At 33.4% G+C, this 20,195-nt stretch overlaps 1 protein-coding gene across 2 annotated transcripts; it reads left to right on the top strand.

Moving 5' to 3' along the window:
* Nucleotides 1–5,808: 5,808 nt before the first annotated feature.
* On the top strand, nucleotides 5,809–9,149 carry LOC142543034 (serine/threonine protein phosphatase 2A 57 kDa regulatory subunit B' kappa isoform-like). 2 transcript variants are annotated; one of them, XM_075649998.1, is made up of 3 exons: nucleotides 5,814–5,961; nucleotides 6,554–7,792; nucleotides 8,579–9,149. In XM_075649998.1, exons 2-3 carry the CDS (start codon nucleotides 6,653–6,655, stop codon nucleotides 8,918–8,920), a joined length of 1,482 nt encoding a protein of 493 aa, XP_075506113.1. In that variant the 5' UTR covers nucleotides 5,814–5,961; nucleotides 6,554–6,652; the 3' UTR covers nucleotides 8,921–9,149. The 2 variants fall into 2 exon arrangements, with proteins under 2 accessions (XP_075506112.1, XP_075506113.1); XM_075649997.1 differs by having other exon boundaries at nucleotides 5,809–7,792.
* Nucleotides 9,150–20,195: the final 11,046 nt, after the last annotated feature.

The following is a 20,195-nucleotide window of genomic DNA, read 5'->3' as shown; positions in this document are numbered from 1 at the left end:
AGTCACTCGGACGGCAGAATCGTTGGCTAGGCTACATGTTGAAACCAGTGTATTCAGGCAATCTGTTTTCTCGAATCAGGGTAACATCTTGATTGGTCAAGCTGATATCCTTAAAAAATGTCTTTGATCATGATTCAACTATTTGCTCAGTCTCCACCAAAGTAGAAGCTATGGATTCGAGGCTTGAAACCATTGATGCCAAGATTGAGTCTCAATCTCAATCTATTCATGATCTTAATGAACGAGTTTCGAATCAGGCACCATATCTGGAGATGCTGAATCTTTGTATACGTACTCTTACTGACCGAATGGATGATTTACTTTCTTGAATTCAGGCCAGTGATGCCAAAAAGGGGAAAGTAGAAGGCAAGTCAGAAGAAGGCAGAACTGAAGAACATCATGCAGAATCTTCCTTCAGAAATCAAGATCCTCAGAATGAGAAAACAATGTTCAGAGATATTGGAACTGCTGATTAAACTCTTTTGAACTCTTTTGTTTAAATTTACTTATCAATTATCTTGTTATATTTGCTATCTGCTTGATATAACTGCTGTTCTTCCTCGTTACTAACATCTATGTTTTGACATCACCACAAAGGGAGAAATTATTAGACTTAATTGAATTGTAGTGATGAGAGTCAAAACCAGTAGGCTGTAATAAATAAATCAGAATATAGTATAAATACCAGAAGCCCTCGTATCGCTTTAACAGAAGCAATACTTTTCAAAGTACTTATCGGTTTAGAAAAGCAGAAGCATAACTTATCAGAACTTAAGGTCTTTTGTTTGATCATTACAGTTTTAAATGCTACCGTTACTTTACATAGTACTAGTATTAATTGCACCATTAATGCTGTACAAAGACATTTAATACACCTTACTAGTTTTAGTATGAAACAAAGACTGATTACTTTGAAGCTTTCTGCAGGACCCTTTTTAGGTGATAAAGCTGATTCTACTCAGAAGTCACAGAAGCAGTTTTTGATTATAGATGTTGGATTCAAAGCTTTCTTTATATAAGGATCAATCCCATATAGAGAACTACTATCATTATTTTTCAAGGAATACATTATCTATCCAACGTTGTTTTTGAGCAAGCCGCGAACTAATCGTTATCTTTTAGCTAAACTTACAGAAAAGCAGCACACGCTTCATAGTAGATATCTGATCTTCTGAGATCATTTTGTGCTACTGTTTCTTCACCTCTTCACAAGCGATTCAAGTTTTATACATCTTATTGAGAAGAGTCTGTAATATGGAAAAGAGTCTTTTCCAGAACTTTGATATATTTATTACATTGTGTTTTGTGAAATTAATAGTTTTAGTAGGCGAAGGATAAGTCCTACTGAAGTGGGTGTATACAAGTGTTGTACTGTAAAATCCAAAGTCTTTTAGTGATACCTTCTGGAAACAGAATAAGGGGAGGCGTAGAAGATTTCATCTTCGAACTTCCATAAATAACCATTGTCTACTGCCTACTGTTTTATCATTTTCACTTTTAAACCATCAGATCGTTTCCACACAAGTTATTGTGATTTGCTTGTTATATATTTGAACAATGTCAGCTATAATCTTTAACAGGATTCTAGCACCCTTTGCGAAAACGTCCAATAAAGGAAAGAGTTTATTCACCCCCATCTAAACTCTATATTGATGCCCAACAGCGTCCCTTGTATCATACGAAATGAAAACTACCGACAATTTATCGTAAGACATATTTAATTTATCTACATATGTATGTATATTTAATTTTTTGAATTAAATATAACTGACAAAATATATGCATTTATGTCACAGACACGCCCAGCTCATATGCAACCTCCACCGACGTGGACACAAAATGAGCGTGACTCGGACCATCAACTTCAAATACTGCATATACTACTCTGCCTGTGGTTTCAAGATTTCCATCATATGAGTATAGTTACCACACTCCATTTTCCGGTAGTTTTACACATTTTTTACAAATTGATTTTCGACCGTTTATGAATAAGAGTCGCCCAACATTAAACACGTCGCCCATACCATTTCAAGAATATTCAGAAACAGGAGGATATGAGGTTGGTGAAAACATGGCTGATGGCAGTACATCTGTTGCACAAACACGTGCACATGGAGATGCTGAAGAGATGTTAGGTCGTGGACATAGAGTCATTAGAAGATCTTCGTGTGGCACTGGAGGGTATCATTACCATCATCATTAACTATTTGTTTTGAGCTGCACAATTACTTACATCATATTGTTGTATCTTTTTCTATTTTTTTTTAATTTGATATATTTAATGCAACATTTGATTAGATATTACTCGTATCGTTAGTAGTTTTCTTACTCGTGGTCATAATTGAAATTAAATGTCTGTGATTTTTAACATAAACAAAACTTATATTCAAATAGTATATGTGATTTATTAGTCCTTTATTAATAAATTTAGGGATAAATTTATAATAATGAAAAAGATAAGTATAATTAATAAATTAAGTCAAAACACTCGATTTCCTAACAAATATAAAATAATACAACACTTAATCAAGCAAATAAGTTAACACACTTGATATTCAAACATATTTAAAACAATATAACACTGAATAAAATTTATTTACTACTTTCATTCAAATGTGACATATGCTTTACAAACGTATGTGTTTGTCATCATAATTCGATCTTCTCACATGCACCTACATGCAATGGAGAACAATTATTAATAACTATATAATTTTTTTACAAAAATTGTAATTACATTAATCATTTAACAGGTTATCCAGTAAAAATAATGTAGAATACATTATTGTAGATCTTTTACCTCTCACTTTGTTTCTCCCTCAATGATGGTTGATTCATTTCATTTCTTATGCGTGTCCTGCGATCTCTACCAGCCTGTCTCCTTTCTCGAAGAACGGTATTGTGTTGTAATTGGAATGTAGGTTCATCCCAGTATTGTTCATCATGAACAGGGTAGAATCTTCCATCATATGTGTTCACGTATTCGCTCAGTGTAAACCATGATTGTACAAGTTGTGCGGGATTTAATCCAAACCATTTTGCTGCACATATAACATGTGAATAAAGAATTCCAAATATTGTCAATTTACCACATGGGCAATCACGTGTAGAAATGCTAACAGCTTGTACATGATGTTGACGACCTGGTCTTGCTCCTGTCGTGACAGATGCTGTTTTATCCCTTTGGTCAAATTTTACTACTCAATGTTCAATTGAAATTTTTGCCCACATATCAAACTTAGAGTATGCATAATCAGTCCATAGTTGATTTTTTCCATCATGTTATTACTTGTGTTCGGCATTGAATAAAATAGTGCATGCATCGTTGTAAGGTCAAATATATTATTACTGTTATTTGGAGACGTAGAACCCCTTTCAACATACCATTAATACACTCAGACGTGTTCGTCATAATTATCTCTCGTCTCCATCCACCATCATGAGCCAATGACCATTTTTCCTTTGGGATGTTTAACAAATAAATGAAAACTGCTGCATTATTTGTTCTAATTGCTTCCATTGTGGCATTAAATTTTCATATTTGGTGTTTCGTCCCTGCTTTTCCCAATATAAGTATTTCAAATTAATGTTTTTGAACTTACTGTTGAAATTAGAGCAAACATGCCTCAAACAAAAACGATGAACACCACGAGGAGGCTTGAAGTCAGGGAGATCTTGCACTGCACTTTTTATACCCGCATGTCTATCAGATATAAGGCACACACCTCTGCACCCTCTTGTAACATGTCGTGCAACATTTCTTAGAAACCAATGCCAAGACTCGTAATTTTCTTCATCAACAAACGCAAATGCTAGAGGCAAAACCTTGTTATTGGCATCCAAAGTTACTGATATGAGTAGTTTGTGCTTATACTTGGTGTGCATATGGGTACCGTCTGCACTGATTATGTTATGACAATGTCGAAAACCATCTATACATGGTTTGAAGGCCCAAAATACAAAGTTCAAAATTTTATGTGGATGGTCATACGGTCGAATGTGCTTCCACTGAACAATAGTTCATGGATTGTATTTCGACAAAGCACCCATATATTTAGGAAGCAAAGTTGCAGAGCTTTCCCATATACCATAGACGATCTCCACCACGCGCTTTAAACTCTGCCATGCCTTAGCATATGATATATCATACTCATATTTTGCTTTAAAACTTTCTCACACATACTTGATCTCGTATGCAAGATCACAACACACGATTCCCAAAAGTGTACTGGCTATCATGTTGACGTCAAGATTGTGGTGATCTATACCCACTTGGCTAGATATACATGTGTGATCATACCATATTTTGTGATAATGAAATAGCCTAATGTTTTTCAATGATGCTCGAAATCCCCACCCACAATTGCCTCATTCAGACCAATTCTTGCATTTTACATTCCAAATTGTCGGAGAACTTTGGATAACGATATATTCACGTCTCAAAACTCGAACTTAAAAATCCTTCACTGAAGCTATGAAATAATTTTTTCTCTTGAAAACCATTTTCACAGCGAGCTCTGGCCTATCAGGATTGTAAAAGTTTGTTCGTGATGCAGAAGAAAGACCAAATGAATCTGAAATTTGTTCGTCATATACTTCATTGAAAAATTGTTCACTTAAATGTTGCTCCGGTGCATTAGGATATTTCTCTGTCAGTGTTGCTCCAGACATCAGGACACGCGACGATGTGCCTTCATTTGCATTGTCAACATGGTCATCATCTTCTCCGTCAATTGATGTATTATACAAATCATCATCGCTATTCATGACATGATGAGAACTGTCTCCAAATAAATCATCTTGCTCAGGCATGTGTTCTGTAATTGGGGCGGGAATATTTGCAGCCCTAGTAGAACTATCAAAATGTCTAACATTTGTGGTATTTTCTTCATCACCCCATGAATTTTAAAAAAAATTGAATCCGGAGTGCTTGAGCTGATGTGCGGTTTAAAAGATTTGAGTTGCACCATTACTACTAGCTATAACTTTTGGTATAGCGGTAAGCACTCGATCCTACATATATCTTATACGTAACAATATTATCTCTTAATATATAATTATAATATTATCAACAAAATAAAAACATTACATCTTAAGACATATTTGAATAACATTATCAACGATGTTAATACCTGAAATAAAAGATCTCTTATTAACATTACGTGTTAATACCTTACGTTCGAACATTCATAACAACGCTATACTCCCGAATTCAGAGTGAGACTCGGCCGCTATACTTATGAATTCATAGTGAGACTCGGCGCAATTTATAAGCAGAAAGAGAGCCACAGATTCCGTGACAGACTGCCACAGACTATGAATATGTGGCAGGCTGTCATAGATTCATAGAATTGACTCTTTTATATTTTTTTAAAAAAATTTGAATTCGAGAATTTGAATACGAATCCGTGACTATTTTTTTATATTTTTTTACAAAAAAATTTTGAATCACGGATTGCACTGCTTTTACAACTCTATCAATTTTGCAGTATTTTACTAAATAATTTGTTAATTTATATTATTTTTAGGAAAAAAAAACCCATCACATATGCTATCTCAATTAAATCTGCTCACCTGAATTTTTTTTTGCAAAACTTGTCAAAGGCAGTATGCCTTTATATCCTGACAAAATTAAAGCTTAGCCTGTGATTTGCTGATCTATTTAAAAAAACACTTGGAAAAATCGAGATATAAACTTTTTGTAATTTTATATTATTTATCAATAGAAAGTTAGAAAAAGCTGAAATTGAATAATCGAGAGCCACAAACCCACCAGAACTCGAGACTAATCGGATTTTAAGACGTTACTTGACATCACACTCAGAGCAGTTAGTAATATTGGCTAATCAATTCTGTGAAAAGCAAGTAGTTCCATTTTCACCTTCTTCTTGTTGAATTTTAATTTTGAATTACCGAATATAGCGATGACATAACAAAATCCAGATTCAGCACTTGAGTTTGGTTGGTGGTTTTCACTGTTTAAGCCACGCGATTTACCAGTTTTTGGCTTGAACACACAGATGAAAATCTCTCGACATGTCAATGAGATCTCCAATCTGAATCTGCACACACGACCAAACCCAAAATCCAAGCAAATTTATTGCTTCAGCCCGTCTCTCTTTTCTGACATTTCACGCCCATTAGTGGTACATTTGCATTATTAACCCCTCTCTGCGACGCCTCAGGCACAATCAAAGATTCTTTTTTTCCCCTTTTCTCTATATTTATATCGAGGAAAATCTAAGATTTGTTTGTTTCATGTGCTACTCATGCTGTTGTAGCCATTGTAGATTGGTTGGCTTTCTGGATGAATGCATAAATGTCAAATCTTTTATGGGATTATGCTGTTAATTAAGGTTCTTGAAATAGTGGGGTGTTCGTAGATTTTGCTGGATTCATCTGAAAAGTGTAGCATGCATTAATGTGATTTCTAAGCTTTGTTTGTACCTTTCGTCTCTTTATTTGGTTTGGAACTTGTTTGAAGATCTCGCTTTTGTCCATTAAGCTGTAAGTTACGGTTGGGGATTCTCATCCCAGGGGGCTCTTTTTCCAGATCCCTAAGTTCAAAAGTATCATGCCTTTAGATTGAAAACGTAAAGCTCCCGTTTCTGTCGTCCAAATTTTCAATCTTTATCGAGTTGAAAAACCCAAAATGTGGAAGAAAATTCTCAATAAACTCCCCCGAAAATCCCAGAAGCCAGATCAAGATTCATCTAGGAACCCTAGCTTGGGCCATTATGTATCGTCTCAGGCTTCGAGCCAGGCCAATGAAGCGAACACTGCTGCTAAACGGGCTTCAGCTGCTGCAATCTTTCCATCTAATGCGATTGCTGGAATTGAGCCACTGCTAGCCTTCAAGGATGTTTCAAGCTCCGAAAAAATGAATCTTTACATTAGTAAGGTGAGTCTTTGCTGTGTGGTCTTTGATTTCACGGATCCAGCCAAAAGTGTTCAAGAAAAGGAAATTAAGAGAGCTACGCTGCTTGAGCTGGTGGATTTTTTGTCACAGAATCCACCGAAATTCTCGGAGCCTGCAATTTTAGCTTCTTGCAAAATGTGCTCCATAAATTTGTTCCGTGCTTTCCCGCCTAATCATCGGTTGAGTAATAAAAGTGCAAGTGAAAAGGATGATGATGACGAGCCCACATTTGAGCCCGCTTGGTCACACTTGCAGATAGTGTATGATTTCTTACTCAAGTTTGTGACTTCCACTTCGTTGGAAGCTAAGGCTGGAAAGAAGTATATTAATCATTCCTTCATTTTGAAAATTATTGAGCTGTTTGATTCGGAGGATCCTAGGGAAAGGGACTGTTTAAAAGCGGTTCTGCATAGGATTTATGGGAAGTTTATGGCCCACAGGCCATTTTTAAGAAAGGGTATAAGCAATGTGTTCTATAGATTCGTGTTCGAGACAGAGAAGCATAATGGGATTGCTGAATTGTTGGAGATTTTTGGGAGTGTCATCACAGGATTCACTTTGCCTTTAAAGGAGGAGCATAAGATATTTCTTTGGAGAGCATTGATTCCACTCCACAAACCGAAGTCTTTGGGGGTTTACTTTCAACAGCTCTCATATTGCGTAATTCAGTTTATTGAAAAGGAACCTGTGTTGGCTTGCAGTGTGATTGAGGGGCTGTTGAGATATTGGCCGATCACGAATAGCCAGAAGGAGGTGATGTTTTTAGGTGAGTTGGAGGAGATTCTTGAATTGATCAACATGGCTGAGTTTCAAAAAATCATGGTTCCATTGTTCTGGCGCATCAGGCACTGCATTAATAGTTATCATTTTCAGGTGACTTTCCCTTTTTATTTTTGTAAGTTTAATTTGCAGTAGTATTAAACTTGACCAGCAAACTTTCAATGCTTTTTAGCTTTTGTGATTCTTGTTACACGTGCATAAGTGTGTTTCATATATGCATATTCACATCAGTTTATAGCTAGACAGTGGTTTTATAATATGCTAGTTCGAAGCTGGAATCCAAAATAATTTCAGGCATTGCTCCATTAAGTCCTTATATTTGCTAAATTCCTTGGGAGCCCTTTAAAACGTCTATTGCTTATGTTATCGTCATGTGTTTGTATCAGAAGTCTGTTATTGCAATAACCTTTAGGCTTTAGAAGAAGACTAGGATTTTGTAAGTGTACTCTTATGGAATCTGGTCCAAGAAGCTAGATTAAACTCTCCAGGTGGATGGATAAATGACTGGCTCATGAGAAGAAATAAACCAACATTTGCTGAAATGTATGGTAGCTGATACGAATTAGTTTGGTATCTTGATGCAAACATATTTAAACACGAGGATGTTAAATTGAAATTAATCAAATGGCACATTGGTTGAGATTTTGATTTTCCTAGACATGTAATTGAGTCACATCAAGTCCTTGAGTATGTAAATAGAAGGAATTTTGGGTTTATGTTACTTCTGCAGGATTCTTGGAAATTTTGAGACTAGAAAGTTTTGGAAGCTTGAGATTATGTTTGTATTCGATAATATTAATGTGTGGAGCTCAAACCAAGTTGGGTTCTCCACTAAATAACTCCGAATTTAATATAAATCATTGTATTATTCCTTTACAGGTAGCTGAGAGGGCTCTGTTTCTTTGGAACAACGACCGAATCATCAATCTAATCAATCATAACCGTCATGTTATACTGCCAATAATATTCCCAGCTCTGGAATCCAATTCGAAAAATCACTGGAACCATGCCGTCCTGAACTTAACCTTAAACGTGAAAAAGATGCTTGTAGAAATGGATGATGCCCTAGTCATATCTTGCACATTTAATTGCCAAGAAGCGCAAGATACTTCGAACTTGGCCATTGAAAGGCGGAAGGAAATCTGGGACCGTCTGGAAAACACAGCTAGTCTTCAGCCAACGCCGATAGTTGGAAATACCGCTGTTTTGGTGACTCATTGAACCCGTGACCTTCGTAACTGTTAGTCTGGCTTGTGTCCTGGAATAGGTTGCTTTGTGCATTAAATTCAGTTTGTTTGGTATTTGGAGGCCAAATGATAGATCTGTTGTATAATCTAATCTGCTTGTGCTTTGATGTGAAATGGCAGTGTTAGGATGTATTTTTTGAGATTTACTGTCGATCACTCTTGCCTCTGTCAATATGTGCATTAAATGATTTGCAATTTCTTCATCTCCTCTCTTTTGTTTCAATTTTTGAGGAAATAACTATGCATTCGTTCCTAATTGGTAGTTGAATGCATTAATATTGTTAACATTTTTCAAATGTCATCTAATTCAAATTTTAATTTAAAAGATTTCAATATTATGTATTTATTTCTTATTAATTTTTAAATATTTAATACGTAACAGAATATATTAATATTGATATCAATTTTTTGAGTATGCCTCTTGTGAAACGGTTGGTCAACTTTACTGATATTCACAATAAAAAGTAATACTCTTAGCATAAAAAATAATATTTTTTCATGAATGACTCAAATAAGAGATTCGTTTCATAAAATACGATCCATGAGATCGTTTCACACAAGTTTTTGCTCAATTTTTTTATAGCATTTTATTTTTATGAGAACTTTTCAATATGACAAAAACTCTGACTATTATATATATAGGAATGTATACGTGCGATGCACGTAGATAACTAATAATGAAATATATAATAATAAGATTTAGATAATGTTTAAAATCGAATAATATATTGTTTATGAGTATTTATCAATCTAAATATATATAAAACACATAAAATGAAAATATATTATGATGATAAATCATATATATTCACTTAATCATATGACACTTTCAATCCGCGTAATTATGAAATAATGACAGCTCTCTTAAATTAGAAAATATTTTTCATCCAAATATAATTCACAATAAAAAAAATAATAAAAATAACATAATAGTGAATTTTATCAAAACCAAAATCACGAAGTACTTAAATGGGTTAAACATAGACAAAATATTGTCAAATAAAATTCTCTTAATTAACTAAATTATCATAATAATGTTAAAATAAAACCACTAAACATTTATTAAATTAAATATCAATTGTGATTTTGCTAAATAAAATAGATATATAAATAAGATAACATTACAAAATTTTGTGAGACGACTCACGAGTCATTTTGTGAGACGAATCTCCTATTTGATTCACTAATGAAAAATTATTATTTTTTATGACAAAAATATTAATTATTATTGTAAATACGGGTCTATCCGACCCATTTCACGGATAACACACTATGAACATCGATCCTAAATTTGCAAACGCGTGTAGACACATTATGATTTAAATTTTCTATGCATATAATATTTCCAACAATGTTAAATAAAAATAATAAGCACAAAAAAATAGCATCACAAAAACAAAATGACATATTTAAATTAAAAAATATGATGCTTCTTAGTTCATATTTAAAAAATCAACTTGTTATAAAAGTGATGTATTTACACGTAAAATAAAAGAAAAGATAAGATAAAAGCATTAAATATTCATTAGCAACTATGAAAAAATCAACTCATTTTAGCAACCAATTTTAGTAGCAACAAAGAAAATCATTGCTAAATTAATATATATTAATGTACAAAGTCATTTAAGATGTACAATGAATTACCAAAAGAACCCATTAAAAAAACCATTCATGATTTAATTTCCTAACTAAAATGAATAAGGGTATATTAGAAAATTCACAATTAGAAGTCATATATTTATATGTATATATATATATATGTTAGATATGGAATTATCTATTACTTTTGTTATAACAGACGAGGTCAAAAACTATTTGCATATTTTATGCGGACATCCTATAATGTCCCTAATTTTATTAATTAATTTTTTTAAAAAAATAACTGGTTTAAAAAGTGTAAAAAGTTAATATTCCATTTCTAGCATCCCTATTTTTTTCGGTCTTCTCCCCCATTTTCTTAACCTCTCCCACGTGTTTATAATTTTATCCCTACAATTATTATAAGTTGGAATATACACAATGATATACCACGAATAAATCAGGAAATGATAAACCAATTTACGGCAGTAAAACAAATGAAAATACAAAACATATCGAAAATAGATTTATCTTATGGTACATCTCCAACAGATTGGAAAACGAGAAGTATCACCCTGCGAGAAAGCAAGTGTAAGATGGAAGTGAAACCAAACCGAGGTTTGTAATAATTTACGATCTTTGAAACAGATTCGTCACCTCCTACAGTGCGTCGAGATTCATGGTGGCCTATTGTTTCCCAAGATACAATGGTGAGACCTACATCGACTTGGCACAAGTCTGCACACATGTGAACTGAATAGTATCATCATAACTTTATCAATAGAAGAAGCTTTGACATAAGAAAATATAGGAGAAGAAGGTGGTAGAACTTGTTTTGAGGACTTATGAGAACATGTATATATAGGCCCAAGCAATCCATATGAAAGACCAAAGTTGGCCACACGAAAGGGCAAGAGTTGGCCAACCGGAGTGCCGAAAGTTGGCCAGCTTAAAAATCATGTTTGAATGAAGATTGACACCAATTTTAAATCATACGAATTAAAAAATAGCAATATATGGGTTAGCCCAGGTTTGCAAGTAATAAAACTCTGATATTTATTTTACTAATATTTCACCCGTGCGATGCACGGAATGTTGTTTTAGATAATTAATGATTAAAATTAGTAAGTATTAATGTTTTAAATATTATTGTAAAAAGTTATCATATCAAAATATTTATGTCATTTGAGTTAACACTCAAATGATGATAACAATATTCTGTCATTAAATTGACTTATTTATTTTGTTTCGTGAAACTGTTATTAATAAATAAAAAATAACAAAATATTTTAAAAAAATCATATATTATTTGTTTATCAAAATTTTAAATAATAAATATTTTTTTGAAAATTAAATTTTTATGTCACTTATTTAAATGAATAAATTTATTTAATTTTTGAAAATGTTAAAAATATTTAAATTAAATTTTTATTAAGATACATATATTAAATTTCTATTAAGATATATAATAATAATAACATTTCACAGGTAGTTAATATACCAAAAATTAAGGGTATTTTTTAAAATAGTTGAAAAACTTAATATTATATTAAAATTTGATATTTTATTAAATATGATATAGAGTAGTAAAAATTAACTCTATAAAAATAACACACAACTTAAAAACATAATTGGAATTAAATAGAATGATATAATCAATACAAATACTTAAATGTAGTTTATCTTTTCAAAGAACATCAAATTTAAATTTAAATTTTAAAAACTAAATTGAAAAAAAAATCACATTTCATTACATATTTATTTCTTATTTGTTTCAAATATTTAATATGATAGGTCAATATATTAATAATTATCAACTATTTTTCTTTTATAGCATATTAGTGTTGGCAGAAACTTTTTAAATAGAACAAAAACTATGTTTATATATATATATATATATATGACATTATTTGAGAAAATTTTTTTCACTCTTTTCATGATCGGACGCTTAATTATTTCATATATGTGTGAACCCCATAAAATAAAGAAAATATAAATAATACATCTATATCAAAAAAATAAAATATATGGAAAAAAATTGTAGCTTCTTGGTAATGAAAATAATAAGCTACATTTAAATTGATATAAAAATAATAAAATTCAAATTTGAATTACTAAAAGAATTGATATAATCAATGCAAATAATAATTGAAGTTATCATTTATTGCAGTACACTTATTTCGAAATTCATTATATATGTATCTTTCTTTTTTTAGCATTGTCATTTTGGCGGGAACTTGTTATTTTAAGCAAAACTCTGTTTTTATATATATATATATATATATATATATATATATATATATATATATATGACATTATTTGAGAATATTTTTCACTCTTTTCATGATCGGATGCATATATGTGTGAACCCCATAAAATAAAGAAAATACAAATAATACATCTATATCAAAAAAATAAAATATATGGAAAAAATTGTAGCTTCTTGGTAATGAAAATAATAAGTTACATTTAAATTGATATAAAAATAATAAAATTTAAATTTGAATTACTAAAAGAATTGATATAATCAATGCAAATAATAATTGAAATTATCATTTATTGCAGTACATTTATTTCGAAATTCATTATATCTATATTTTTCTTTTTTTAGTATTGTCATTTTGGCGGGAACTTGCTATTTTAAGTAAAACTCTGCTTTTATATATATATAGATATTGTTTAAATTGCTCCTCAATCATTAATATTTTTAACATATCTTTCTAATTTATTTCGTATAAATAATTCTTTTAAATTGAATCGTCTAATAATTATTTTAATTATAACAAATTACCGGATAATTGTCGGCAAGACAATGCATTAAATGCATTATTCAATGAATTGAAATTTGACTATTCTTTGAGGGGGAAAAACGTAGGTTGGCTGCAAGAAATTTCGCGAAAATTTTCAGAGAAGAAAACGCGTTTTTATACGCGTTTTCACACGGTCAAGGGGCTCTATAAATTGAGCTCCCCCTTCATTCTGAAATCATCCCTTCTTCGAGTTTTCTCTCATCTTATAATTATTTGAGTGCTTAGTTCTATAATATTTGTGATGTGTTTTGTTCTCCTGTATTAATAGAGTGTGTTTTCTCTTTCGAAACACAGTGAGCGAGTTGTACACCATAAAATATTATGGTGAAAATCTTTTTATCTTGCCCATGGTTTTTTACCCTAATAATTTTTAGGAGTTTTTCACGTAAATCTCGGTGTCCAGTTTATTCTTTATTTTCGGGTTTTATTATCTCAAATTTAAAATTTTTTAAAATTTTGAGTATGCTCTGTGGTTGCAGCCTAGACTGATCTTCCACATCAGAAAAGATTTTTTGAGATTTTTTATTAAGGCGTGATTAATTTTGTCCAGTATACTAAATTGTTGTAGACATAATGGCGGGAAGGTACGAGATAGCAAAATTCAACGGAAGCAATTTTATCTTGTGGAAAATAAAGATACAAGCAGTTTTAAGAAAGGATAATTGCTTGGCGACTATTGGAGATAGACCGGTGAAAATTACGGATGATGAAAAGTGGAATGAAATGAATGACAATGTTGTTGCCAATTTACACTTGGCTATAGCAGACGAAGTACTGTCAAGTATCTCTGAGATAAAAACAGCCAAAGTTGTCTGGGATACTCTGACAAAAATGTACGAGGTCAAGTCGCTACACAACATGATTTTCCTAAAGAGAAAGCTTTATACTCTTCGAATGGCAGAATCCTCATCGATGACTGACCATATCAACGCACTAAATACTCTATTTGCCCAACTCACTTCCATGGGGCATAAAATAGGGGAAAATGAACGTGCGGAGCTTTTACTTCAAAGTCTACCAGATTCATATGATCAACTTATCAGCAACATTACCAACAATATTCTTATGGGCTTTCTAAGATTCGACGATGTCTTAACTGCGATTCTCGGAGAAGAAAGCCGGCACAAGAATAAGGAAGATAGGTTGGTAACATCGAAGCAAGCAGAGGCTTTACCGATGATAAGAGGAAGATTTATGGACCGTGACTCCAGTGGGAGCCAAAGGCGAGGTAGATCAAAGTCAAGAAGTAAGAAGAAAAATATTTACTGCTTTAAATGTGTCGGTAAAGGGCACTTAAAGAAAGAGTGTACGAGTATCGAGAAGGATTCTCAAGGAAATGTGTCCAGTACTTCAGGCAGTGGTGAAATATTATTCAGCGAAGCGGCAACTGTTGCAGAAGGCAGACACAGATTTTGAGATACATGGATTATGGATTCATGAACGACTTGGTATATGACGTCTCGAGGAGAATGGTTTGATCATTATGAACCAGTCTAAGGAGGATCTGTATTCATGGGAAATGATTATGCATTGGAAATCGCTGGGATCGGTACTATCAAAATAAAAATGTTTGATGGCACCATTCGCACCATTCAGGAGGTACGACATGTGAAAGGATTGACGAAAAATCTTTTGTCCTTGGGGCAATTGGATGACATCGGGTGCAAAACACGTATCGAGAATGAGATCATGAAAATTGTGAAGGGTGCGCTTGTGGTTATGAAGGCGGAAAAGGTTGCTGCAAATCTGTATGTACTTTTGGAAGAAACACACAAAGAGGCAGAACTAGCCATTGTATCAATTGGTTCAGGAGAAGAATTAACAATGTTGTGGCATAGAAAGCTCGGGCATATGTCAGAACGAGGGTTGAAAATTTTCTCAGAACGGAAGCTGATGTCGAGACTTACAAAAGTGTCACTACCTTTTTGTGAGCACTGTGTTACCAGTAAACAACACAAATTAAAGTTTGGCACTTCTACTGCCAGGAGCAAAAGCATATTGGAGCTGATTCATTCGGATGTTTGGCAAGAACTGGTTGTATCCCTAGGAGGAGCGAGATACTTTGTCTCTTTCATTGATGATTTATCTAAGAGATGTTGGGTGTATCCAATCAAGAAGAAATCAGATTTTTCCAAGTCTTCAAAGATTTCAAAGCGCGGGTTGAACTTGATTCTGAAAAGAAAATCAAGTGTCTGAGGACTGACAATGGAGAAGAATATACCAGTGACGAATTTGATGCATATTGTCAACATGAAGGCATCAAAAGATAATTCACGACGGTTTACACACCTTAACAGAATGGAGTGGCGGAGCGGATGAATAGAATCTTGTTGGACATAACAAGAGCTATGTTGAGGATTGAGGGTCTAGACAAGTCATTTTGGGCAAAAGCAGTCAAAACCACTTGTTATATTATCAATCGTTCTCCTTCAGTGGCGATTGATCTGAAAACTCCGATGGAGATGTGGGCCGGGAAGCTGACAGATTATTCTCATTTGCATACATTTGAAAGTCCGGTGTATGTTCTGTACAATGAGCAAGAAAGATCGAAGTTGGATTCGAAATCCAGAAAATGTATCTTCTTGGGTTATGCTGATGGAGTAAAGGGGTTTCGCTTATGGGATCCTACTGTTCACACTCTCATCAGCAGAGATGTTATCTTTGAGAAAGATAAAGTAAAGGGAGACAAAGGCACATTGAATTCAAAAACTACTATATTTAGGTGGAAAATAAGATGAACGAATGTCAAGTTTCTTGTGAAGTAGTACCAGAGCACGAAGAACAAGAACATGTTGAGTCTAAAGTTTCCAATGTGAGGCAGTCAACTCGAGACAGAAGATTACCAGGTTGTCTTTAAGATTATATCACTGAAAGCAATATTGCATATTGTCTATTATCAGAGGATGGTGAGCCATCTAGTTTCCACGAGGCTACTCAAAGTTCGGATGTATCCTTGTGGATGATAGCAATACAAGAAGAATTGGAGGCATTGGACAAGAATAAAACTTGGGATTTTATACTACCACGAGGGAGGAAAGCCATTGGAAACAAATGGGTCTATAAGATCAAGCGTGATGGCAATAACCAAGTGGAGCGGTATCGTGCTAGATTGGTGGTAAAAGGGTATGCTCAGAAAGAAGGCATTGACTTCAATGAGATATTTTCTCCTGTGGTTCGGCTTACAACAGTCAGAGTAGTGCTGGCATTATGTGCGGTGTTTGACCTACATCTAGAACAGCTAGATGTGAAAACGGCATTTTTTCATGGAGATCTTGAAGAAGAAATCTATATGCTCCAGCCAGAAGGTTTTGCGGAAAAAGGCAAAGAGAACTTGGTTTGCAGGTTGAACAAATCTCTGTACGGTCTCAAACAGGCGCCGATGTGTTGGTACAAGAGATTTGATTCCTATATTATGAGCCTTGGATACAACAGAATGAGTGCAGTCCCTTGTACGTATTTTAAGAGGTCTGGTGATGATTATATTATTTTGCTGTTGTATGTGGACGACATGTTGGTAGCAGGCCCCAACAAAGATCAGGTCCAAGGATTAAAGGCACAGTTGGCTAGGAAATTTGATATGAAGGACTTGGGACCAGCAAACAAGATTCTAGGAATGCAAGTTCACAGAGATAGACGTAACAGAAAGATTTGGCTTTCGCAAAAAAATTATTTGAAGAAAGTCTTGCAACGATTCAACATGCAAGATAACAAGCCAATATCGACCCCTCTTCCTGTTAACTTCAAGTTATCCTCCGATATGTGTTCTAGCAGTGAAGCAGAGAGGATGGAGATGTCTCGAGTACCATATGCATCAGCAGTGGGAAGTTTGATATTCGCCATGATATGTACAAGACCAGACATTGCTCAAGCGGTGGGAGCAGTTAGTCGGTATATGACGAATCCTGGACGAGAACATTGGAGTACTGTTAAGAGGATCCTTAGATACATTAAGGGTACCTCAAATGCTGCATTATGTTATAGGAGGATCAGATTTTACACTCATGGGCTATGTCGATTCAGATTATGCATGTGATCCTGATAAGAGAAAATCTACCACTGGTTATGTGTTTACACTTGCAGGAAGAGCTGTAAGCTGGGTTTCAAATTCCAAACAATTGTGGCATTATCTACAACAGAGGCAGAATATATGGCAGCTACTCAAGCATGTAAGGAGGCAATTTGGATTAAAAGGTTATTGGAAGAGATCGGTCACAAACAAGATAATGTTCATTTGTTTTGTGACAGTCAGAGTGCCTTGCACATCGCAAGGAATCCAGCCTTTCATTCCAGGACGAAACACATTGGAGTACAATTTCACTTTGTGCGGGAAGTAGTAGAAGAAGGAAGCGTGGATATACAGAAGATCCATACGAAGGACAACATAGCTGATGTTCTGACCAAGCCAGTGAACTTTGAAAAGTTTGAGTGGTGTAGATTCTCAAGTGGTCTAGCAGAAACGTAAGCAGCAGGAAAAGGCAAGATTGAAAAGATGTGTGGAGATGTGTTTGATCCTCAATCAAATTTCAAAGTGGGAGAAATGTCGGCAAGACAATGCATTAAATGCATTATTCAATGAATTGAAATTTGACTATTCTTCGAGGGAAAAAAACGTGGGTTGGCTGCAGGAAATTTTGCGGAAATTTTCGGAGGAGAAAACATGTTTTTATACGCATTTTCACACGGTCAAGGGGCTCTATAAATGGAGTTCCCCCCTTCATTCTGAAATCATCTCTTCTTCGAGTTTTCTCTCATCTTATAATTATTTGAGTGCTTAGTTCTATAATATTTGTGAGGTGTTTTGTTATCCTGTATTAAGAGAGTGTGTGTTCACTTTGGAAAACACAGTGAGTGAGTTGTACACCATAAAATATTATAATGGAAATCTTTTCATCTTGTCCGTGGTTTTTTACCCTAATAATTTTTAGGGGTTTTCCACGTAAATCTCGGTGTCCAGTTTATTCTTTATTTTCGGGTTTTATTATCTCAAATTCCACACGTGGAACCAACAATAATAAATTTTAGGGACTTACATCGAGATTCATGGTGAACGATTATTTCACAAGATACAATAGCGAGACCTGCAACAACTTAACACAAAGTCTACATACAAATAAATGAAACATTACCGAACTTTATCAATAAAAAGAAGCTTCCACATAAGAAATTATGTTTATATATAGAAATTGTGTTTATATATAGATTCATGCAATCTATACGAAAAGCCAAAGGCTAGCCACATGAAAGGTCAAGAGTGCAGAGGTTACCAATTTTGACTTGAACCGATCCGACATTCGAACGTACGTAGATCGTGCGTTCATATATGAGTCGAGTCTTTTCAGTGCGAAATAGGACCCTTGATTTACATCTTCTATCACACTCTCGTAAAATGTATTACCATATATGCCAACTCATTTGTTTCTTTTCTGTTCAGTATGGGACACTCTCATATGCTTCCGTTTAATTCAAATGACAAGTCCAATTTTCATTTACAAATGAAAAAAGCCTAATATATATAAGTTCAAATCCAACAATTGTTATTTTGTTTCACTTTCTCTATTAAAAACACTTCATATAGCAAATCTGAAGAAATAAGTTAAGTGGCTCCTCATTTTTTTCCTCCAGATTATATCTTTTCTAATGTATTTCATGTAGCTTTCGTTATGATAGTTGATGTAGCCAAAAATTATGATTATTCGAACTACTCTGCTGGTTCGTAAACGAGTCCAAGTAGCTGGTGGAGAGAAATCTTTGTGGGTTATCACTTGCGTCACAAATAAACGTCAGAGACGCCGGGCAGATACTCCGACGCTCAAGTCAGAAAATAATTCAAAAATCTTTATTGAGGGCTAAAAAGTTTAAGTATAAACATCATCCTCCCTTGAATAATGAGAATCCACTCCTATTTATATATTTTTTTGGAATGTATAGTGGGCTTGGGCTTTATAATTAATTGTAGGCTTGAGCTTTTATAATTAATTTAGGCCTAATAATAAATTGAGTCATTACCCATCAATAATGATTTGAATGCTTGATTTAGATCCGGAAAAATCGATTATTCCATCATCATGGTAATGGATTGAAATAAAATTAATGAAGTATGTTGTCAGTTGTATAATTAGAATACGGGCATCAAATTTTTTTTTAATCCTGAAAATTTAAAAAAAAAAAATCAAACAGAAAGATGCACGAGTTTTTGCTTCTTGTAAACGATTCTATCAAGAAACAAGGAGAACTCACATTATAAATTTTGAATTACATTTGGTAAAAATATATAGGTGCGTGAGGAAAGAAACTTCACAAAATTTATACGGACAATTTAAAAGCATAAAAGTTTTTGAACTAATAGCAATGGAAAGGAGAACAGAAGATGCAGGTTTTTGTATTACTATCAATTGGTGAATTGGGATAGTATTTATAATTGTTGCAATTATTCTATTTATTTTAAACATAACATTCAAATTTTTTACTTTATAACTTTATTGTTGATCGTTTGAAAAAAATTCAAACTAAATTGTCAAATTTTATCGTTTATGTTATTTAATATTATTAAAAAAAAAATTAAGATAAATAAACTCAATAGTTTAAAATTGCACTTTAAAAATTATTAAATTGACCAATTGATCCTAACAAGCTGACATACGTCCTAAAGGCTAACAACTTTTTTATGAGATTTCATTGACAATTATTAAAAGGATTTATTTATTAATAATTTTAAATTTTAATCATTTATAATCTTCTCCTAACGAGTGTGTGTATTTGTGTATGTTATATCTTAAATTTGGAAGGAAAAAAAAAACATAAGTGGTGTATGTGAGGCTCATCAAAATTCCAAATTGTAGCACTATACCAATACGAAAATCG

Source organism: Primulina tabacum, chromosome 4, assembly GCF_025594145.1.
Source record: "Primulina tabacum isolate GXHZ01 chromosome 4, ASM2559414v2, whole genome shotgun sequence".
Classification (NCBI taxonomy): domain Eukaryota; kingdom Viridiplantae; phylum Streptophyta; class Magnoliopsida; order Lamiales; family Gesneriaceae; genus Primulina; species Primulina tabacum.
Note: the sequence above shows the minus strand (reverse complement) of the source record. Positions and strands in the feature narration are given on the sequence as shown.

Bases quoted from the DNA above. Each gene is read 5' to 3' on its own strand.
- LOC142543034 (XM_075649997.1), top strand. From the start codon at position 6,653: ATGTGGAAGAAAATTCTCAATAAACTCCCCCGAAAATCCCAGAAGCCA. The intron at 7,793-8,578 runs GTGACTTTCCCT...ATTCCTTTACAG, and splicing joins TTAATAGTTATCATTTTCAG to GTAGCTGAGAGGGCTCTGTT.